The sequence below is a fragment of the Haliotis rubra genome, unplaced genomic scaffold, assembly GCF_003918875.1.
Source record: "Haliotis rubra isolate DU_JTF1 unplaced genomic scaffold, ASM391887v1 Scf70, whole genome shotgun sequence".
Taxonomy (NCBI): domain Eukaryota; kingdom Metazoa; phylum Mollusca; class Gastropoda; order Lepetellida; family Haliotidae; genus Haliotis; species Haliotis rubra.
The window spans coordinates 384,817-409,926 of record NW_025767413.1 but is presented as its reverse complement, the minus strand read 5'-3'; the positions used below and the strand labels follow the sequence as shown (position 1 = coordinate 409,926).

The 25,110-nt window shown below is 40.3% G+C and overlaps 1 protein-coding gene and 2 long non-coding RNA genes across 3 annotated transcripts in view; all 3 read left to right on the top strand.

The window, feature by feature from the left end:
• Positions 1 to 1,775: 1,775 nt before the first annotated feature.
• LOC124258739 (cubilin-like) overlaps positions 1,776 to 25,110 on the top strand; it is a 41,128-nt gene continuing 17,793 nt past the window's right edge. The window contains exons 1-5 of the mRNA XM_046692821.1: positions 1,776 to 1,919; positions 3,017 to 3,095; positions 3,574 to 3,692; positions 22,934 to 23,083; positions 24,910 to 24,985. Coding sequence (XP_046548777.1) covers positions 1,853 to 1,919; positions 3,017 to 3,095; positions 3,574 to 3,692; positions 22,934 to 23,083; positions 24,910 to 24,985 — 491 coding nt within the window. The 5' untranslated portion in view covers positions 1,776 to 1,852. The remainder of the gene's footprint in view (positions 1,920 to 3,016; positions 3,096 to 3,573; positions 3,693 to 22,933; positions 23,084 to 24,909; positions 24,986 to 25,110) is intronic.
• Positions 18,360 to 19,405, top strand: LOC124258815. Its single transcript, XR_006893690.1, has 3 exons — positions 18,360 to 18,490; positions 18,765 to 18,837; positions 19,361 to 19,405. It is a non-coding gene; the product is annotated as an uncharacterized LOC124258815 (long non-coding RNA).
• Positions 20,025 to 20,810, top strand: LOC124258814. The gene is made up of 3 exons (XR_006893689.1): positions 20,025 to 20,164; positions 20,421 to 20,501; positions 20,763 to 20,810. It is a non-coding gene; the product is annotated as an uncharacterized LOC124258814 (long non-coding RNA).

Sequence of the window (25,110 nt, the reverse complement as noted above, 5' to 3'; positions counted from 1 at the left end):
TGAATAATTGAAATTACGAGAAAATAATCTAAGTATCGAGAAGAAAATAGAAACTTCAAAATGGCGGAAACGAATTAATCTTGATAAGTGTTTGATTGCAGAAATTATGAAACACACCCATTTTCGGGTTTGTGCGCGACCACTTCGACACATTTTACTGAAACTCACTCATCTGACAGGTCCATATATGGTTTTTAAGGCATCTAATTGCAGTTTTTTCTAACTGTATTTCTTAGCCTTAGTGCAATTGTTCTTAATATAATATCTCAGGCATTCAGGCATTCACTATGACAAATTGACCTGTATTGATAAAAGACTCCAGATATCACCGCGCACACGAAACACCTGATAACAGACAGAGAGAAAACGATGAGAACTAACATTGTATCGAAAAAGAGAAACCACTAAACATAACACCAAGACCCTTTGGCAGATGAAGCATAACTTGCAATGACCTGTCGATGGCTACTTTTAGTTATCTGGGGGATAGACTTTTCTGTGTACATAGTGACACTGAATATTTGAATTTCGTAACAGGTCTATGTCCTGTTCAACAACCTTGGTATTTGTATGAAACTTTCGCAGAGCGTTAGAAAGCTATCGAGTACTTGTGTGCGGGGGGGGGGGGGGGCTTTATTTCGCAATACCTGAACTCGGAATTGTCGTATGGGATGAGTGCAGTAAGTGAACATTTCCACATGCTTTGATCAACACTTGTTGAACATTTGGAACAGAATGTGCTGCTGTTTCTTTGAATATGTTTTTAGTATATGGATCAAATGGGTTTAGACAGATTCCTTATTCAGTGTGACAGACAAATTTTAGTACATATACATATGGAAATTAATTGAGCAACATCTCATTCACAGATCTGTAAATTTAAAACAATTTTTTTTCTGAATGAGCTTGCCTCTTTCTGTATAGTATAATTGTCTTGTAGAGCTATTCAATAAACGTTCAACGGCAGTCACTGCCCGTTAAATATCATACCCCCAATATTGTGATTGTGATATACAGATTACATGCAGCACCCTCTCCTTTCAATTAGGATAGAATGTTAACTTATTCGGTGTGTCACGTATGGAAACTAATATAGAAAATAATAACTGAGCCTCACTTAATTCACAGATCTATAGAATTTTGCGCAATAGATTCTGCTCGCAGCAGGTTTTGGATGAGTTTGGAAATGGTTTTGTCTCTCTTTGTGTGACACAGACACAATGATGGCCTTTTGAATCTAAGAAGGCTTTGATAGACAAGACAGATACGAATGGACAGTGAAGCGTGAGCCAGTCAACAACAAGTTCCGCTTCCTTGTAAGTCCCTGATTCTTTTGTCCTGAGATTTATGACAATGATAGCTTATAGTTACAATTCACAAACTGTGACAATATACATAGCACAAGTTGTCTGACCCTCATTACACATACACTCTCTGTCACACACACACGCACTCTCTCTCACACACACACACTCACACACACACATACATCAGGTCATATCATATCGTGACTACTGGTTGCGATGAAATTGAGAGACGGGAACACCTCAAAGTTGTATCAATTGGGTTTGACTTGAACAGACAACTGAAACATCTCTGTGCAAATTGGTGAAACTGTGATAAATAGAATGAAAGAATGGCGTATAGTTGTAAGCTTCAAAGGAACATAAACACCTATGTCATTGGCCAGCGTTTTCGCTTTCGGTACATGAACGCATTGCACAAACGCAATCTGAAAAGAAAAAAACCCAGAGCTGATAAGCCACCACATTCATCGTTCACAGCGTACCGCCATCTACAACTGACAAATAACTAACTACATACTGGCTATAACTGACGAATAACACATACCATGGCGGTGAACGCGATTGCTGTCATGCTCTTGGCTGTCCTTCTCCCTCTCCGAGACACAAATGCAGGTAAATATACGGCTGAGGTCAGGGAAACATTCTCCTCAAGTAACATGGTAGCATTGTGTAGGGTGTATGTGTAGAGGCATTGACATAACTAACTATCTTTTCTCTCTGGTAATGATATATTCGTAGGTGGGAGTATAATTAATGGTGTGCTACATATTATCAGTTTTGGCTGTGCCTGTGCGATATTGTTTATTTTAGCTAGTAAAAAGAAAATTATTGTTGCACAATGGCTACCATAGAACATAGCATGAGAGATAAATTTGCAGCTGTACAATGTATGCACTGTCAGATTGAAAGGTGAGTCACATTTCTTTTGGAGATGAAACGATCTGCGCTGACTTGCATCCTAAATTAGACATTCCCAGATTCACCAGTGGTGGATTCAAAGTCCAGATTCATCTCGTTTACAAATTTTGGTCCATTTTCTCAGTTTTCTTGCTTGACTGTTCCATTGACGTTGTAAAGATTCTGGGCGCGTTTTACTGTGGATTTTACTCGGACGACTTCAGACACAATATAATCAGATTGCAAGGCAGAATTCCAACGTTGTGATATGCACACATGTATAAATGGTTATCGGGTTGTGATGTGTCATGCCCAACCAGTGGCACGGGTCATCTAATCATGTCATTTTATCACCGCGTGACAAAACTCACAAGGACACATGATGCAGGGCAACACTGACATAGTACACAATGTACATATCAGCGATAAAACCTTTTGAAACCATTGTTGAAGATTTGTATGCTATAACCTTGACCAATAAAAGGAAAAGTCGATCTCCCTCATTTATATCTCAACAAAAAGATCATAATCGATTTTACCCTAATACTTGCGAAATGTAGGCTGAAGCTCCTGATATTTTTCTCCATACAAAAGGAAATATATATGTTGAAGCCAACGCTCTTGACAATAACAACCTTAACTTTTTCTGAATGCTGATAATTATGAACAGATCTGGCGGGTTCAATTGGCGCTTCTGTTTCCATTTTGGGTAGATCAATAAGTGCAGGGGCATACTGCCATTATTTGGGGGAAGGTGAGTTGAACTCCACCAGTTCGATTGTATACTTGTGATCATTATTCCTTATTCACAGACGCTTGCGGAAACTACATGCAGCTTTCCAATCTTACGAAAAGCATAACGTCCCCAGGATACCCTTCGTTGTATAACAGGTAGCTACAAGCATTCAACAGCATATAGTGCATCAATAAAGCGAGTCAGGGGACATTCGTAATCCTATGATACACTATACAGTTACAATAGCTCGAACCGTTATTTGGATAAGAGCACGTTGTTTCATCTTCGAAGTCTGTAAAATGGTATCTACAAATCAGAATAACTCACTTTTAATGTAGCTTGCCAAATATTTTCCCTTTCTGAAAACAGACACTTATATTAATACTGTTAAGGAAACCAAATAGTTTAAATGTTTTTACGAGAATAATATCAATACGTTTCTAACGAAGATCACGTTTATCATTACTTAGTGTGTGCACTGAATGTATTGTTAGGCCAAGTTTTCTGAACATATGATCACACGTACGTTGTGTCTAAAAACATTCAGTTGTCGGTAATGAATTAATGTTCATCAAAACCTTATGAATGTTGTGGAACCTGACAAAATATTTGTCCTTCAACTTGTCTTTTCAGTTCTCTGTCCTGCGAATGGAGGATAAATGCCTCTTCACCAGATCATCTTGTAGGCGTATTATATGTTGCACAGTTTGAGTCCAAGAACTGTCAACATGGCAGTCTGTCCTTCTATGATGGTGAGCATATTCTTTTTCAAAAGTATTGACAGTGGGATCTTCTGGAGTTGATACTGTATTCCCCTGTGGGCGAGCTGGCAAAGGCGCCAGGCTAGTGATCCAGCGAGCGTGAGGTGCCGGGATCGAGCCCTACTGTGACCGGGTGTAGAAACCTTGGAGTCAACTTTGTGTGCAGACTCTTTCAGTGTTGTCACAACCCCTAGTGTACACTACACAACCCTGTGCACTTAAAAGAACCCACGAATCCGTTGGTATATGACCAGATGGTGGTCACATGAATACGTGCAAACACCTAGTTGCGGGTACACTAACGTGCAGTGAACTTGGACAAAGTACTGTGACTATGTGTCCCATGTGTATCATGTGTGACTATGTGTCCCAGTCCACCCAGCTGTGAATGGGTACCTCGTAAGGATGAGAAAGCCACAATAACTCGGTGCGCCTAGTGGCAGCAAGAGTTGCATACTCCCCAGAGAGAGTATCTCAATAGGGAAATGAAAGGCCAGCATTACATATTGCCACTGTGGGTAAAGTTATGGCATAATGGCTTCACGGCCTAAGTGAAGTTAGTGAACTACTTATGCCTTTTGACATGTTACGGGAACATTTCAAACCCACTTTACAATGCGAGACAATATATGATTGCACAAAGCCAATATTTATTATTAAAAGTAGGATGAAAATAGACACAAACTGTATAAGTATGTACATTAACTAACGTGGACGTATTCAGATTTAACAGACAGATCATTCAGCATTTGACGTCTTGTTAAGGTAAAAATAGGACAGGCAGATAATGATTCTTCTTAAAAAATATCAATAGCATGTTTTAACTTTAATTTAACATATTCATTTTGCACTCTGTAAACACCTGGCATACATATGCGATGGACATATGGTATAAGACTGTATCACGTGTATAATTCCACATTTGCGTAGGTGTTAGTGACATAATGGTCTTGTATAATATTATGATTTTGATGACCAGGACCAGACAATGTTCGGTTTGTCCCCATCGACGTATGGATATATGCCATAGATGATTTGGTCTTTGTATATGATTTTCATGACCAGAATCAGAAAATCTTCGGTTGTCTCCACCGATGTGTAGTAATGTAATAGGATATGTTATGTTTTCCATTTGTATAGGTATAGTTGGAGGGCTGTGTGTTTGTAATTAATAACTTTTACGCTATTGCATAACTAGGTACAGATAATTCAAGTGGATTACTGTTACAACTGTGTGGTACGGATCGTGGCGGTATTCTCAGCAGCGGAAACACCATGTACATACAGTTTACTTCCAGTGCGTCCTCTTATGGAACAAGATTTACTCTCAAAGCCAATAATACTGAAAGTAAGGGTAAGAGAATGAAAGAGCACGCGCGTGAGTTGTCATAAATGCCACTTCGAACAGTATTTTCGTTACATAACGGCATGATTGTCTGATCAGAAATCAGAAAGCAGGTTTTACTTAAAGCAGGTAAACTATAAGCGTCAATATCCCAAGGAAAAGCCCTTCCAAGAGCAGAGCTGACAATGCGACAATACCATGAACATGTATTTATGATTCACTACGAAATAGTGATGGCACCTTGTATTTGTGAAACAGAAAGCTTGTTCTCGCAAACATGAAATTGTTCACCCAGACATCCCCATGGAACGATAATGGTACAATTCAAAGTCGGGCATTACATTGTAATCCTGATCTAACAACTTCTGAGCACGAATCGCTTGACCCCATCCTTTTGTGTCTGATGTGAAATGTAGACACCAAAGGCTCGACCTAAAGGCAAATTGACTGTTAGAAAGATGAACTTATCCCTCTTGTTATACAGTTATGCGGAGTGTGTTTGTCATTCCAATTCTCTGTGCATATATTTATTTGATCACCTCTTTTTCCAGTTCAGGTGGGTGGATAAGTGAAAGGGAATTGGTTACATGTATGTGAAGGTTATTGAACGATATAAGATCATCGATATACCAGAAAGTTAAAGGTTAACTTCTTGACCACCTTGGCTCCATAAGGATCAAGGTATAGATGTTGGAAAGGCAATTATTTCGACAGAATCGAACTCATAATGTGAGATTGCATATAACATATAACATAAGTTTTTGAGATACCACATGGAATTAATTTTCCTTGACTCAAAATGTTTCTGTGTTGTGAGGACATCAGTTTCATTGTATCAAGGATTATGGTAAATCCTTATCATGGTAATACTTTGTTGGAGCCTGGAATATACATTGTTTGAGTGGATTTATAAAAAATATCCAGTACAAATAGGAATGGACATGTCTTAAGATTCAAGTAAAAAGTTGATAGTCATGTCAGAACCCACGAGTAACCGTGAATTCGAAAATCTGGTCTTTTGTCATGTCACATTTAGTTTCAAATCATCAACTCAACTGTCTTTTTCAGGATGCGGTGGAACGTTTATAGCAACATCACAGATGACAAATTTCACGGTACCAGAGGTTCCTAATGTCTCGTATAGGTATGACACAACCATTTATTTAAACTTTTGTAGATATTTAAAATTGCACTTTGATTTCTATAACATTACAAATGTGTAATACATATCATATCTGCAGTAGTAGTAATAGAGGGGGGATACTACCGCAGATGTGGCTTAGAGGGTTAAAAAAATATCAAGAACCATCCTTCGATGTGCAAGTTAAAATAAGAGAGCTCCGTATTTATTTTTTCCGAACGGTAGGCTTCGAACCTCGGTGACAGAGATGCGCAACTCAGTACCTTGATCGTTCGACTGAGCCACAGAGGACCTGATAGCCGAGTGCTCGGTTTAACGGGTCTATCCTGAGATTGCATCATCCTCTTAAACCGGGCTCCGTCTATAGTAGCGCAAAGGATGTCTGAAACCCTCATTCCACTTCCGCTTCAATACTTTGTGCACATTTGGTGGCTTTTTCACCTCGAATCCATGTCTCACGAAACACGATGCCCGTAGGTAGTTTGAAGAACGCTGAATACGATACATTAGTCGCCGAACGCTGCAAAAAATTGTAGAGGCCACAATCCATTATTTATCCTGAGCTGGGCTCCGTCTATACTAGCTACAGTAGCGCAGAACCAGTCTCGCTCACCTCGTGCATGTTTGGTGTTTTTTCACCTCGAATCAAGGTGTCATAAAATACAATCACAATACTCTTAGGTAGTCTAGACCTAGCGTTTTAGCGTTCGAATCCCAGACAGAACTATTTTTTGTTTTATTATATTTTTGGTACTAAAACTAGTATCTCGGCTAGGTCATAATGACACCCACAAAGCAGTTTAACGTGCAACTTTTACGAGGTCTTTGTTCTTGGTCAGGAAGGCTTGAATGATTTGTTGTCGGCCTTGTTCTATGAGGGTGTTTTTCTCGTCTTCGCTGAAGTCGACGGTTTTCCGAGTCTTGGTTCGAATCTCTTCCTTCATGCAGTGGTACTTGGCGAGTTCAGCTAAAATCAGGCAGAACTCTTCTTCGGAGATTTTACTGTCCGTGAGCGCCGACGAGTATTCACGCCAGTCCCGATACCCCGGCGGCTACTTCTAACCCAAGGATGAGGGGTGAGGCCACGATGGTCGACAACAAGCCGATGCCGGCACTTCCGAGTCCAATGCTGGTGACCACGAGGTCCGTGTCCACACCGTCGATGGCATTGACGGCCCGATGGTACTTTTTGTGCAATCTGAGTTGCACGTCACGTTCTCGTTCCAGTTGGCGTTTGATGTCGCTGATCTGTCACAAATCAAATCCATCTGCCGTTTCGAGAGTTGAGCCACGTCGTCCATGGCCGGAAACAATCCCATCTTGCACTATATATATATATAGTTTACAAAATAATATTTAATTCGTCCTCAGTCGATCATTGATGAATATACTTTAAGCTGATGAGGTACACGTGTTCGGGTGCATAAATCTGGTTCAGTAAAATTTCATCTCCAATAAAAACCTCGACTCCCTCGAGGCTTGTGGTGGAAGCTGTTCCTAGTTGTACATAAATATGACAGCGTTGATTTTTATGGCAATCGTGCCAGGGTATGTTTTACCCAGGCAGGAGTCCCACCTGTTGTCCAGAGGCATTTCCAAGAACCACGTCAATAATGAGGGTAGAACCTGGTATCACAGTGATCCACGAGTCAGCGACTTCACTATATAGTTTTAAATAGAGCCATTTGGTTGTGTCTTCCGAGTGAGGGACTAGCATATAACCTGTTTGTTCTGGTAATGGTGATGGGTACATTCCCTTTTCATGAAACGGAATAAAACTTCCCAGTAGAATCCCATTGTTTTTTAGTTCGAGGATATTACGATCCTGATCCATGACGAGATAGGGCTAGGTCAGTACGATATTGATGATCCAGTTCAATTCGACGATGACTTCTCGACGTTGGTACACGTTGTTTTGTAAGTGCAGGACGTACAAGGCGTTTTCCGTACCTTGTTGTCGAATCCTCGCGTGTCCCCAAGATCGGAAAACGCAATGGTGGCTTGCGGAGTCACGATTGTCTTGGTTTATATTAGAGATGAAATTTTAATTGGTTTTCGGATAATTTTTCGGCCGTGCATTTCAAACCCATCAGATGTATGTTATCGTGTAGGAATATTTTCGCGAGCGATATCGTGTTTTCTACGGTGATGTTGACTCCCTGCTGACTGGTGAAGACATCCACGCCCACCCGTACGTAAACGGAGAAAACCATGGTATTGGTGTTGTTGGGTCCACTGGAGTTTGATGCCTTTGACGATTTCGACGTTACCAACCCGTGGTTCACTGAGGTAGACTTGGATGATCAGCGTTGGTTTGCGCCGGCAGATTTCGCAGGATGTCGACCATGCTGTAGAATTCTGACAGTAACTGCGACGTCGCATTTGACGTCTCAGGTTTACTCAATAGAATGTTAGCTATAGTTTGCGATAGCGTGCTGACAACGACGCTGCGTCTTTGCATCGGGTCGTAAGCCACGGTGGTGGTGGTGGTCTTTGTTTTCCATGAACCATGAGATTCTGTTATTGAGCGTGTGCGAACACCATCGGTTGAACGAGATTGTACGTCGTCTATGTTTTTTAAGGGAGACCCCGGTCTCGACAGATTGTACTGCATGTTTTTAAGATCTCTAGGTTATCCACCAGATACCACCTCTCCGCCTCTCGACGCGGCGATTGTAAATGTTGTTTTGAGTTGAAGCCGCGAGTGTCCCGGAGGTCGGCGATCGCTAGTTTGGCGCATTTTTTTGGTCGTTCCCGGACCCGCAGCTTCAGTCATCATTGTTTGATGTGCAGCGTCACGCTCAGGTATCCTATATGAATGGGTTTATATTTCATATCTAAAACTGATAGTTTCAATTCCGTGATGTTGCCTCGCGTTAATTTCTTGTACTGCAAGGTCGAAAACGATTCGGTTCTGCCGTTGTTGTACTTTTCCGTTTTCACCAGCACGGCTCTCAGCAGCATGGAAGGTCGTTCGCCTTGAATGTTGTCCGTCGTGCTCAGCTGATCGAGGTGAATGCACAGTTCGCGGTAGGGGATGAGGCTCAGCAATTTCGAGCCCCTGACCGTGTCTCATCAAGGGTCGACCCAGTTTGATGGGTTGGTCTCCGTTCATCAACTTGAGCACGCCATCCGACTTGTTGAGTTTAAGACTGGCTCCGACGGGTTTAAAAAATTCGTCGTCCAGCATACACACGTTATAATAACCGTCGGTCAACAGGTGGGGACTATTTTCTATAAACAGCTTGTTGTTGTTTTTATTAGCACTGATGTTCAACCATCGCGGTTGGAGGTGAGATCACAAAGCGCGACTTCGAGTTCCTCCGACGTGTTATCGATCACTTGCAGCAGCGGAACGGGTTCGCCGTTCGAGATTCCCGGGAGTGTGATGTACATATTGAAAAAATAAATATACGTAATTATAATAATTCAATATGGCTACACCCACCAAGTACCAGCCTGGAGTGATTTATCCTAAAAGCGATAATTTAAGTGCTACCGATCTCACACACATGGAAATCGTGGTGGATGCGAAGGAGGGTTCCCATTTTCGAGCTCGATTTATTGATGTATTTGAAAAGTTCAAGCTTTCAGTCATGAACGTCAAGGCAGTCCACGCATGGTTTAACAGCCCGATGCAATTCTGGCAGAATCAATCCAATTTCGCCGTGTGGTGTCCTCTCGACCGACTGCACCCGCCAAGAGATCAAGCTCGGCATTCGCTTCTCGTAAAGCCATGTCGAACTTCCCGCTTATTTTTGGGGGGATAGCTGGTTATATTTAATTTGTCGCGGATAAAGTCGGCACCGTGGCAACTGGTCAGTGTGGACAAAGCAAGAGGTTTTCTCGTACGGGAGTGCATGAGATTGATGCCCGGAGCATCTTTCACTCGCAGTATCCCTTTATGATCGAGTTCGAACTTGGAAAGATCGCGATAAAGAGGAGCTATATTTTCTTTTTGCTGCAGGGCATCGTAATAATCATCGACGGTCGTGTTTAGCAGATCATCGCCCATGTTTCCTTGTGCGAACGAGGTCTCTTCATCGTCGAGCAAAGTGGTTCTATCGTCCCCCAAATCGTCCATGGGAATATCGTTGACCATGATTATTTATTTATTGAACATATATTATGTATTTTTTAATATAAAAAATTGTGTCGCAATACTGGCGAAAACTCGTTCCTTACCGAAAATTGCGAGAACCCTTGGCGGTCAAAGTCGTGCGTCAATCCGTGACGATCACCAACAATCCGAGAATGATCGACGAAAAACAAGCGCTGTTGGTGCGCTTTCCCAACCTCGGCGAGAACGACGTCATCGTTCAGGGGACGGCTCGCCTGTCCTTCCAGATCAGTTTGGAATCTGACGATGATAAGCGAGAAGTCGTGGGGAACCTGGGTCGCACCATCGTGAAGAAAACGACCATCAAAATCAGTGGAAACGAAATTTTGAGCATCGACGACAGTGACGTGTTCTTCAGCTACACGGACCTCTGGAGAACCGCGAGCGAACGGGAAAACATGAAGTACCAAGGGATTTGTCGGTTGCGCGTGGGGTACAGTTTCGACCAGGCCGAACTCACCCCGATGGCGAAAAAAACATGTGGCGTTCGGGAACCGATTTTGCATCATGCTCGACTTTGAGTTGCTGGAGGGTCACTTGCCATTTTACCAAGCCGCGCTGGGTGACAGGCTGGAGTACGAACTCGCGTTTAACGATTACACTCACGTGATCGTGACGGAAAGCGGTGAGGAGGGTCGTTACACCAGTGACAATATTTCGCTGGAGTTCGACAAGGTGACGAATCCGGAATTGGCTCGACAGATTTGCAACCAGTATTCATGCGATCCATGCACGATGATTGGTTGCATGGCACCGGGCGTCGCATCGAGAACGGCAGCAAGGGGATCACCATCCAAATCACCAAGAAGGCTCAAACCGCAGGTAAACTAACTTTATATTTGTACGTGATCATGGATGCACAGCTTAATATAGACAATCGAAGATATCGAACTGCCCCTGGATCCTCATTGCGCCATCGTGTGCGGTCAGATGGGGTGTGGTAAAACGGTTTTCGTGCTGGACCTGCTGGAAGGATACTATCGGGAAGCGTTCGATCACATCGTCATTCTCTGCCCGACGTTGTGGGTGAACAAGACGTACATGGAGAGAGCGTGGGTGATGACGGACCTGGACGTGCAGAAGGTGGATCCTGGAACGCGTCTGCAGGACTGGTTGACCGATTATCACGGTAAATTGAAAGGGGAGTCGACGCTGTTCCTCCTGGACGACTGCAGCGCCAACAAGGACATGGTCAAAAAACGAGACATGCTGTCGTACCTGGCCTTCTCGGCGCCACCAAACGTGCACGAGGCGAACGAGACTGGTTCTGCGCTACTGTAGCTAGTAAAGACGGAGCCGAGCTCAAGATAAATAATGGATTGTGGCCTCTACAATTTTTTCTGCGTCAAACTGAAGAATTTCTAATGTATCATATTTCAGCGTGGCGTGTCAAACTACCTACGGGCATCGTGTTTTTTATTAGTATTTTATGAGACATGGTTTCGAGAGGTGAAAAAACACGCCACCAAATGCAATGGCAAAGCCAAACAATACTTCCGGCAGGGACCTCCTCCCTGCAAAATTATTGAAGCATCGAAGTGGAATGACGGGCAAAACCATTCAGACATCCTTTGGCATCGCTATTTCTTCCTCATAGAACGCGCCTGTACATGTGGGAAGACCCAGTTTAAGAGCTGCGATGATGCAAAACTCAGGATAGACCCTTTATTAAACCGAGCACTATATAATATACGGCTAGTTAGGTCCTGATGATCTGTGAAGCTCAGTCGTGTACTTTCAGACTGCTTTCATTGATTTGTTTCTATTTGTATCTTCAACAAAACTTCAAGGTAACAGAGTTGCGCATCTCGTTTTTTCGTCACCATCAGGTTCGAAGTCCTACCATTTGGGTCAATTGAAACATAGGGACATTCTTTAGTTCTAATGGCTCTCAGTGAGATGCAGGTTCAAAACACGCATCTCGACCACGAATCCCGTGACACCCTGAGAAGAGGCGTATTTGCGATGACACCACTACCAGCTCACCACAAACATCATCAGACAACAGGGACTCAGGTGCTGGTTCTCTGGTCAAAAACAAATCAAAACTAAACAAAATTCCAGTGGCCGGGGGTTGTGGTACTTTCAACGTATGAAAAAATTATTAATGACCGAACACATTTTTTAAATCAAGAGTATAAGCTTTTACCATCTGGACGTCGCTACGCAGTACAAATCACCAAGACTGAAAGAGCTCGAACGTCTTTTGTACCTAAAGTATTGCAATTTTAACCAGATCTGTCCAGTTATCATCTTATTCATTTAATTATTTTTAAGCACATATTTATCTCTTTTTATGTTTTTAGTAATTTCATATTTTATGTTGTTATTCTCAAGTTCTGTGATCCAAAACGAATTCCTTTTAAGTTAATAAAGTATTGTCTATCTGTCTATCTGTCTATGCACATTTGCGGCATCCGACGATTTACGACAATTATTTCTGACTTCACATTCAGCACTTACAGCAGACACGCTTAAGTTGGACAAGAAGGGTCCTTGTCGCGTTTCCTTGATATTGTTAGTGTGTCTCCAAACTCACTCACTCACTCACTCACTCTCCATGGTGTGCAAGATTGCCTGGCAGACACATTCGCTACAGACAGTGTTGACGTTTCATTGAACTCAATCGTATAACAAGACCCATTTGACTCTTATGTCTGATCTTTATGTTGACTTTTGTGTCGAATTCCCAGATATTGTGGCATAATTCCTTTGAACGATAGTTCCAAATTTCATGTTCCTATGGGATAATTGTTTACCGTGATTCATTTTTCCTCAGCATATGGTAGTCCGTATGTTACCCTTATTCCTTTCGTACTATATTTTGTATAACTGAATTACATTGCTTTAACCGCATTGCTGTGTGCAAGCAATAATAACCAAAAACACTACAAAGATACGAAGCAAAAAGTAAAAGAAAAAAGCAATTACACGATGTCAGCAGCGTACTGATACTATCATTTCTTCACAATATGGATGTGAATATGATCTGAAAGAAATATTTCTTACATTTTCAGGGCGTATAATCAATTGGCATTCTTTTCAGGAATCTCAACTGCAAGTGGATTATAACGTCCGACAACGAAAACAATACAGTCCAAGTGATATCGGACAGACTACATAACTTTGGGCTTTCGTCAGAGTCCTGCGCGTATGATGTCGTTCGTGTGTACAACGGAAACACAACTGAAGGTACTGTAATACAGGTGTCAGTACAACTCTTTATATTCTTGTATTGTTGATTTACATTTTAAGCAAATATGTACGTGATATGTCAAGGAGGCCAGTAGTATCGAGATGTTTCACAAAAGGCGACAAAGAGTAATTCGCATTTTCGTCTTCGTATTGACATTCAGGGATGAATGGATGGATGGATGGATGGATGGTTGGGTGGATGGACAGGGATATATAAAAATAAAATAAAAATAAATAAAAATTACCAAACAAAAAAAAGTCAAAAGAAAAAAAAACCACCCCAAAAACAAAAACAAAAGACCGCTCAGTGGAGATTAAGAACTTTTATTGGGTAAGTTCAAACACTACTTTCGTATCGAAGACCGGAGAGCCCTGATTGTTCCTACGTTCCTACTATTGGCATTGGCAGACAGAAGGAAAAACATAAAGAACATTCATATGGTATCAAAGATGCATAAAACATAAAATGTGTCTTGACAATGATGCTGATATCTCAGATATGTATGCTGGTTTCCTTTGGTCTCAAGTTTGTATAATGATAATGACCACATGTGTGAGTGCGTGAATGAGTGAGTTAAGATTTTAAGTCACATCGGCGCTATTTCAGCCATATCGTGACTAAACCAAGTTATAAATATGTTAACAATTAAAGGTAGATTATAATATACTTTCAACGAAGGACAGTAAAACAACTAGATTATCACAGATATAAATTTAAAATCGTAATTAAATCTAAAATATTTTAACTATACATGACAAAACAATATAAAAACTGGCTATAGATTGCCACAAACTGAAGATAGATCACCATACTAGTGACTTACAGTACACTTGCTTCCTGCATGGACAATGACAACATGATGAACAGCCATAGCTACCCATGTTATATTTCAGCCGACCAATTCCTTGGTGAATACTGTTCAACACAGATGCCAAATTTCTACAGTTCAACGAATTCACTGTTGCTGGAGCTTACTACCGATATGAATAAGACTAGCTTTGGTTTGCAAATGCAATATTCTTCAAGACCAGGTATATATAATGAACTTCATGTTATAGTTATCATACTCGTATAAGTGTTTGATAATTCACGTCTCTACTTCTCTACTTCGGCCGAGTTAGTTCGCGGAAATATTTTCATAACTTTCGAAACACGAATGAAGGACAGATAACTGCAATTATGTTGCATTTGTCTATGACAAGGGCCGATTGAGAGTAGCTTATATTTATTGAAGGTTGCCTAGTCTTCTCTGTGTAACGAATTCATTCATTCTGCAAGATGATTGAAACGCCATACAAAATTCATGTAGATACATTTTACCAAAAAATACATCATGACATCTAGCTACAATTCAAAGAAGCCTTATGGCAAGTTAGGTCCGTGTTTCGATTCCAACAGGATTTGTCATAAGGTAATACATTATAACCACTAGATACAAAAGTTGGAATGATAATTTGAAATTCGACCCAAGAGTTTTATGAAGCTTGTAGGCATTGGAACTGCGGTTTCTTGGACGACCAAGCCTTTATAATTATGCCATATATGAGACAAAAGCGTCACAAGATTAGAGTTGACATCTGTTAGTTTCAACTTTTACATTCCTTTTTACTAGTTTAAGGAAGTAACTATCGTAAGGAAATGGCATTGTTGTTTCAGAGGGCGACTGCAATAGGACACACTTAATATATAACACCCCCATCTATATCCTATCACCTGGATACCCCAGTTCCTATGGCAGGTAGGTACTTTCACATGCATTGCTGCATAACTTTGTATGTTATGTTTTCACGAGACTAGAATCAGAGAGGATGATTACCCAATCGGAAAAGGTATAATTATAGTAAATACTTTTTGGTAGTATCGCAAGGTTGGTATAAGCTGTTTTTGTAACCAGATGTTGTGAAACTTGCTGAAACGTTCAGCGGATTGAACACTTCAATTTATATTGGCTGTGCAAGCAGCGTTGGACCCAACTCACTCACTCAGTTGATCACTCCAGCAATTCCTATTTTGTTGTGTGTACGTGGAGTTTGAATGACCATGTTTGTTCAGCAACCTGTCATGCTACATACTTCTGCACGATGCGATGTTCCGACCAAACATGAGACTTGACGTTATCACTGCTGATATGGAGGGCACCTACCCGCAATGTGATAGTGATTCGGTTCGCCTTATTGGAGGTACGTGATATTTGCTTCGTGCACAATTTGCTACACACCGTAGATTTTATCAGACAGTTTTCTTTGAGATCTACCATTAAGTCATGTGCACAAGGATTGAATTAACTATTATCAATCCAGTATTAAATCGAAACATTATGTGCCCAGTGTTTTTAAAAAGTGGAGGACAATCAAAAAGATGCCATATGTATTGATATTTTTTAGAAAGATAGATAGTTTAGCAGTGTAACAGGTGCATTTGAAAGGCCAAACTCATTAATATCGAGTGATTCCGTATGCATTCTCAAGACAACCCGGATTCGATGAGCCACACCCCTAGATAAACGACCAATAACTGATCCAGCGCTGCCGCTGTTGACACCAATGACGTCTTGAGTTATGTGACCATTTGGCAATCCTGGGGTAACGGGGAAGTCGGACTTGCATGTTCCATCTGTGGAGTTGATTACAAATGGTGATTGTAGCAGGCTAACGACTGACTGAAATGTTAAGAGCTGTTCCACATTAATCTGTCTTGTACCAAATTTCCGTGCCGAAACGACAGATGCACGTAAAAACGATTAATTGAGTTTAAAACAACATCAGAAGAACTTTAGTCTTTCATTCTTTTTTCTCACTTAAATCTACAGCCACACACTGACACGTTTTTATGCAAATTCGCCTTTTGTCCTGAACATGATCATGAGCACATTATGAAACACGAAACTGGCGTGTTTGAACAAAGTTCATGTAAATAGAATAGTCACAAAATATTTCACCCAAAAATGGAATGTCCACTTCTTTTGTTAATACAAATATGTATATTGGAATTCATTGGCGGAATAGATTGTTCATGTCCCAGATATGTTCATAAGAATGGACACGAACAATATGTGTTGATTCCACGTGGAACACGGTTGTTTTTTTCTTCCTGCAAGTGCGATTAACTACGTTTTTAACGAAGTTTTTGTCCCGGCCTCTCGCTTTACATTGTGGTTGAAATGCGTATAACAAACCACGATTATAAAGAAAGAAAATTAGTGGTTCCATACTGTGTATTCTCAAACCATATACCATTGCTTATGCCACATGTTCGATTTACAGGTTTGCTGGAAATTATTATTATCCATCCATAGATTCAGTTTTAATTGGGAGACAAGAGTCGCTAAACAAGGCGAAATGGGAACACATGAGACGTTTTTGTTACGCACGCCATATAGCTAGAATATTGCTGAGTGCGGCGTAAAACCAAACTCACTCACTCATTTTTTGTTTCCCATTTCTTGTTATGTTAACGGTATTTTCTTCTATGCAAAATTGAAGAGTAACTGTAAGTATTTTCAAATAAATCCTTCTGCCTCAGGATATACAGGAAATTATTACCTTGCGGGAGAGTTTTGTGGAAATTCATCGATTTCCCCGATTGGTCCCTACTATTCTAACGGAATGTTAATGAAACTGGTATTCAAGTCCAGCAGTGATACCAGTGGGATGGTATTCAGACTTCGTGTGTCTCACACCTCACGGAAAGGTATGTAGAAACTTATTATTTGAAGTGAGACGTTTTCAGTATTGTTTCTGAAAGGCGTTATAGTTGTAGGGCGTCGAAAGTGATAAATGTCCTGATATAATGGCATCAAAGTCAGATTCAGTATCCACAAATCCCACAAAAAATGAAACCCACTCATGTTTCAGTGATACCTCACCAATCAAACAATTGTGGGCCGCAATTTCGCAAAGCAACGGCACGTCCAAAATTCCTTTCTTCCCCCGGATATCCTGTTATTTCGCCATAGTAAGTCAATTTCCTGGCATTTCTTTTCACTATGTGAGCACTCTGCACGCTTAACATTACGGATAACAAATTGAATATACATTGTGAAGCTTTTAAAGTGGTCAGTTCTTTGAAGCTGTTCTTCATTTGTCTGGAAACGTACATAACACTTGCTAAAACCTCTGAATTCCATTGGTCAGGAAACATGTAATTCCTATCATTTCGGCATCGAAATTTGCTGTGCCGAGTTGCCAAAGCCCCCAGAATATTATGCGCCTGTGTTCAAATCTCTGATTATCTGAATTTAAGCAACGCCACTTTGGGCAGACTTCTAACTCACTTATTGTTTCAGCCCAGACTTTTGTATTTGGAAACTGACGGCGTCTGACCCTAAGATGATGGTGCGCATCGTCGTAATTGACTCGGACTTTATGGTCGTCGGTGACATTAGTTGTACCGTCAAGTTTTACAACGGTAGGTAACTGCAGTCACATCACCAATAGTCTATAGTATCATAGTTCTTTGAGTACAATGTTTTATCGCGTTAACTTCTTTCTTATGCTATTGAATAATCTCAAATAACCAACTGAATAGCTTACATGAAATCATCGAGATAAGACAGGGAAAAACAGGAAAAGATAACATACGGCTGCCACAGTGTGGGAGAGGCCTTCATGGCATCTATCTCCCCTGACATGTACGTACACACCTGCCTGTCAAATGTATTTCGTGAAAAGATGAGCACACATATCACAACTTTCCCATAAAAATAATCATCACACTAATGTTTTAACCATTTAAGACACATTAATCTATATTTTCCACTTTTTTGGTGCACGTTACATGTTTGTCATGACCTATTCTCTACGTGAATTTTCTGAGACGACTGCCATGAATTTTCCAGGACCTTCCATCTTTAATGACACGATTTTCACCTGGTGTGGCAAGGCAAAACCGACTCTGCAAAGTACTGGATCAGCTATGACAATTCAGTTCATTTCATCTTATTGGTACAGTCTGAAAGGCTTCCGACTGAAATATTTCGCAACTAATGGTAATATGACATTAAAAACTACTTGCGTGCACATTTACACTGCAGACACTGAACGAGCTTATGATATTTACAATTTTGAATATTAACATGATCTATGTATTCGAAATTGGCAAATACTCACGAATTGGTATCATTGTATATTTTTTCAATTGATAATATATTCTATACATTAGCCAACAATCGGGTTCGTAAATTTTGTTTCACCTCATCAGGTAAATGTTTGTGTACACTTCACTGGATAGGCAATGTAAAATTGTTAGTGAATTTCTTTCAGACACATACAGATGTGGAGGGACAGTAAATATTACGGAGGTTGGGAATACAACCTTGACAGGGCCGTATCAAAAGTAAGGTTTAGAATGTCATACCAATAAACCTGTTCAGAAATTGCTAACAAATAGTTAGAATCCTTGGGGCGCGCGAAACGGTGCCTCATGTGAACCACCCATCACAAACACACGAAAAGGATAGTCAATCATCTGAACAAACACTGACACACATCCACGAATCAAAATACGACAGCGCACTGGAGTGATTTTCTTATAACAAATGGCAATCTCACTGACAGTGTCGGGAGTTCAGTTGTGGATTTTTGTCTTCGTCTGTGTAAAAAATAATGCAATCTTTCCTACTTTACGGTTATTCACCATAATCGTCCAGGTACTCCTCGGGATAACATCTCCCGTTGGGATATTCAGTTGTCAAGACGGAATGTGTAATGAGCATGATACAAAATCATATGGAGAAGATGGGGGTAACAGTACAACAATTTGCGCCATTAAAACGAGGAATGTTAAATAATAACAGAAGGATAATCATGTACCAGCATGATCTTGATGGTGTACTTATGGATGCATGTCTAAATTCCAGTTCCCAAGATTGCCACTGGACAATACATGCCCCCGCCAACATGACCATCCAGGTCAAAGTGACATATCCGTATGTTTTACCAGTGGCAGTACCCAAAATATGTAACGCCGATTTTGTAGAAATGTACGATGGTAAGAATTGTTTTGCGACTCTGCTGAATACATACTTATCCTTGCCAAAGTATTGTTCATCAACAAGTGTTATAGAGTTTGCCGTAATATATCCATCTGGTTCATCACCTCTTCGTTTGCAGCCTTTCATATCCGACGGCATATATTGTGGCTCACAACAAAATATAACAGTATTTATTGGCCCATGACTTAATGACTTACAGGTAAACGTCATGTAATTGGGGCATCACCGAATGCGACAGCATAACACAAACATAACGATTGTTATGGTGTGATATATCACCTTTTGAAAATATTGATCTTAGCATCGTCGTATTACATTACAATTTCTGGCTGCTCAAATACATTGATGTACACGTATCCTTTCTTCAAGTATGAAGACTTGGTTGGCATTTATATCCAATTATTAAAACAACTGACAAGCAATTTAAAATACTAATTGCAGAAACTTGTCATTGGCATTTATACCTATGTTTTATAATGTATGTATAACCTATTTATGTGCCTATAGCTATTTTTAAAACAACCAGTTCAACAAGCACTGGTAAATGGTGTGGTGAACACAGCGATGGCTTCATCAGTTCTGGACATACCATTACCTCCAGGTTCCACTCTGGGATACATAACAATTACAGAGGAATACAATTAATTATCAAGGCGGGACACTTTAATGGTATGTCAATTTGCAATGTCGTGAGTGAGTGGGCGAGTGAGTTTTATCACTTAGTGCAGCCTTCCTTCCTGAATGTGATGATGACAAATCGGGGATTTGGCAGAGAGTTCCGTCAGAAACTTCATAGGTTCACTGAACACAAAGCAGAGAAACATTCACATTACTTTCCATGATGTTCCTCACGATGATTGTTAATAAGGGATCGCTTAATCGTCTGGATACATCAGTGAACTTGCAAATACTCTTCTTTTTTCAGCCTCACGGATGACGAGCCTTTCAGCTGAAGCATTTACATACAAGTTTATTTCCTCCCCAAACTATCCATTTTTCTACCAAGGTATGTGGCCACAAAGTGTAACTACGTAAAGTTATATATGAGAGAGAGAGAGAGAGAGAGAGAGAGAGAGAGAGAGAGAGAGAGAGAGAGAGAGAGAGAGAGAGAGAGAGAGAGAGAGAGAGAGAGAGACTGTATGTGTTATAAATACGTTAGAAGAGAGAGAGGGTTTTCATACATGTTGAAATCCGTAGGTAACATACTGTTTGTCGACTGATGCACCATCATAGTCACCGCATGCTAGTAGTGTTTTCTATATTAAAGCAATATTGAGACTACGTGGAAGATCGATGCAGGTAAATCCTATCGGGTCAAGACCAACGCTACCTACTCGCAACTGGAGAACTCTGCTGGCTGTCAAAATGACTACGTAGGTAGAAGCGTTCGATTGTAATGTTGTGATTGCAGATTCACATTTGCTTAGGGATATATTCATGATGCTTGAGCCTGCTTTTTGGCTTCTTATCGTCAACAGTTAATTCTTGTAGTGGGCGTGGATTATCTCAGTTATCCCAGCATTGATCGGTATACATGTACAGTATCGTACATGTACTTCGTCTGATAACTTATCCTTTTCTGTAATTATGGCACATTCCATTGTACAGCGAATAACCCTACATCGGACACGTGTCCTAAGCTAATGGTTATCTGTTCGGATGCCATTTGCAACCGCTGTAATGTGACAGAACTTTATGTATCATAAATGAATATTCCAAATCGCTGTTTGAATGCATGCAGGGAAACGTATACCAAACGTGCAACCTACAGCAGAGGTTTTGTCAAGATGGGAGTCAGGTGGGAATCTTGTTGTTTCGGCATGGTCTTGGGTCGAGTCATAATTTGGCAGGTCATCGGTTGACGTCTGACTCCTTCGGCGTATGTTTGGTGGTAGAAAAGGTGATAGTTGACTTTGTTTAGACGCATGTCTTAAATGAAATGGGGACTCGATGGGGTAAGTTGTTTGAAAGCAATACTCGACATCTCGTAGTTACTCTCGTATACTGATATATTTGTGTTAGAACAGCTTATGAGGGCTTGAACTATCCATCAATTTTCCCGAAATCATTATCAGAAGGAATAAACTGGACTTACTCATGAAGATAGCAATACATTTTAAACTCAGAATGTCGCTATGAAACCGTTCATGTTGACAAAACAGTGTTGAATGACTTTATGTCTGTAGGGTCGGATGCCAAAGCTACTTCTCTTGGACGTTGGTGTGGAGGAACTGAACCAAACAAAACCAGTTCAGGATCTTTAATGTTCTTGAAATTCAAATCAAATTCCCATGTAGTCGACAGAGGATTCATTATCAAGTATACGGCAGAGTACATAGGAACAAACGGTAGGTTACAATGACAAAATGTTAAAGTACCAAACGAGTCTACAACCGAAGTCTAAAGACCGAAATCTGTCCTGGATTAAAATTTAAAAAACTATACTCAATTTGGCATGACAGTGAGTCAATATTTTCATCAGTTGTCTCAGTAACATAATTTTATACCACAAGTATAAAGTGATCTATGGTCCAGGTATCACTTTAGTATTGTATAGTTTCCAAAATATTTAGTATTTTTTCTATTACTACGAGTTAACGCTAAAGTCAGCTGTTAAACTGAACAAATGAACAAATGGGACATATTGAGGCAAAGTTCCTTTACAATTCCATATATTGCACGAGCATCTATTTGTCTTTACAGATTCGAAAGACTCAACGGGAATAGTTGTTGGAGGTTCTGTGGCGGGAGTAGTTTTACTATTCGGTCTATTGGGTGTAATCTGTGGTGCTGAAAGAAAACCTGATGGCTACACGACTGTTTCCATTAGTGGAGGTTTAACTACGGAAAGTGTGTCATTTAAATCTATCAAACCATTAAATGAATAACTTAAAGGTCACATACAACCAAAAAATCAAACATTATTAAAACACAATTATCACTTATTCATGACATATAATATACATTGCTGGTAATAAAAAAACATATAAACAAAATTATAAGCGTACAATAGCAAATCAAAAGTGCAAAATTGTGTACTTCGGTTTACTTCCCAAGAAACGAAGCAGCCGGGATACCGAACCCAATCAGAGCGGGTGGGTGTGCACTCAAGTGTAACGGCTGGTTCATTTGCAGATGCCTTTACGGCTAATTGTGTGCATTTTGCATTCTGTAAACACATGGTATACATGGACATATGGTATAAGACTGTATCATGTTGTATAATGCCACATTTGTGTAGGTGTTGGCGGATATAATGGTCTTGTATAATATTATAATTTTGATGACGAGGACCAGACAATGTTCGATTGTTCCCATTGACGTGTAGTTATAGGTCATGTTATGTTTTCCATTTGTATGGGTAAAGCTGGAAGGGGATGAGTGTGATTTGGGTCACTGATTTTGAATAATAACTCTAACGCTCTTTCTCATGGCCAGGTTCAGATAATTCCAGTGGATTACTGTTACAACTGTGTGGTACGGATCGTGGCGGTATTCTCAGCTGCGGAAACACCATGTACATACAGTTTACTTCCAGTGCGTCCTCTTATGGAACAAGCTTTGTTCTCACAGCCAATAATACTGAAAGTACGTATAAGAGAATGAAACAAAGCAGGCGCTTGGATTGGTATTCCCGCCGCTTCGAACAGTAGTTTTACAACGGCATGGTCATTTGATCAGACGTGAAAGCGGGCTGCAAAAAAAGCGTCAAAATCCTTTCAATACCCAATGAAAACAGCTTCCTACAGTAGAGCAGACTATGCGATTCCGACAATACTGTGAGCATGTGTCTATGAACAATGATGATGCTCTGTGTTCGTGAATGAGTAAGCTTGCTCAGACTCGCTAACATGCAATTGTTCCCCTTGACATCATCATGGAAGCACAATTGTAAGTCTAAGTCGGGAATTGCATCGGATATATTTTTGGTCTTTTCCTTAAACACAGAAATGTCAAACAAATGTCTACCATATTAAATCGTTGACACCTTGTTGGGGCCTGGAATTTTGTAATCCTCATCTAACAACTTCTGAGAAAGTCTATCAATGTACTTCTATCATGGGTTCAGCAACCGAAAACTGGTTTTATATACCATATGACTGTACACACTTGTATTGTACTATAGGCCTGTGGCCTCTTCAGTACCAGGAATAAAAGAAATTGAAATTGAGAAAGAGTCGCTTGAAGCTCTTTTAAATCGTGGCAAAGAGAGCATGTTCGACATCCCGCAGCACCAAAGGTTCGGGCTGCAGTGATGTTGCTCGATAATTAGGCAAAATTGAATTTGGAACCCCTCTTGTCAAAGTCATATTACTATGGTAACGTCGTTTTGAAATTGAATCCCAATTAGGTTCAAGGAATACGTTTGATTGATAGTGGTATAGAAAGTTGAAAAGTCGCTCTTTTTCTGGACGTCAATTTAATTGTATTAAGGATTTTGTTAAAGGCACAGTATCACACATTTTTGAGACAATACTATGGCCTACATTACACATATTGGGGCATATGCACTCACTTTAGGTTGCTATTGATGAAATAATAGACTTATTATTCCTTACGACTTGCTTGAAATCGATAATTAAAACTTCGGAGCGAATAGCTTTCAAACAGAGAACACTTGCCATATATGGAATGTAAACAATTGCTCCGTACATCGAAAACTGTCGCATGCGGTGTTGTCGGTGTTTGCAGAACTGGTTTAAATCACAAGTGGTGCTTAGGGTATTCGTAAAGAGAGCTCCAAGGGACATAACTCTAGGGGGTTCGCGTGAAGTAATGTTCGGTCGTTAGGGGGCGCAAGACTTGATGTAATGCAACGTTGCATAAATTCATTCCAACTTTTTAATTTAATATTGTAATGTAAATACGTTATTTCTTTTGAATAAATCATATGGTAGTTTCCCTGAGGGCTGATAGTATTATTGAGAGAAATGTATTATTCATTTGTAGAGACGTGTGGTGCGATATAGTGCCTATAAATGTTTGATATGGTCATTAATTTGCTGGAGCCAGCAGTTAATCTTTCTTTTAGTGGATTTATAAAAGGTTTGGGATTGCAGTAAAAAAAGGAATGGGCCTGTTTTCAGATTTTAGGGCCAAAACTCATTAGTAACCGTAAGGGACTAAGATAAAATGAGGGTGTATCTGTGCAGTAATGAGTCCCTATCCGTGGCAGTGACTGACCTTGCAAAATCGTTATCCTTGTCGCACCACATCCGCGTACCATGTTTGTTTTAGCAGTCCGAGATACGCTTGAAACATCGTTCAAAGTCACTGTGGATCCAACCCATCTTGTATTTATTGTTGGTACATATTCTTGGCTAAAACATATCATTGCAGATTTCGAAATATTAACCGATTTGCTCTTTCACAAAGTCATATTCTCAGATTATCAACTCAACTGGCTTTTTCAGGATGCCGTGGAACGTTTATAGCAACACCACAGATGACAAATTTCACCATACCCGGGATTCCTTACGTCTCGTATAGGTATGACACAAATAATTTCTTAATAGTTTCTTAATTCTAATAGCTGTAGATATTCTAAATAAAATTAGATTTCCCTACCATTACAACTGTGTAAACGTATTTTGTACTATTTGACTGCGGACGCT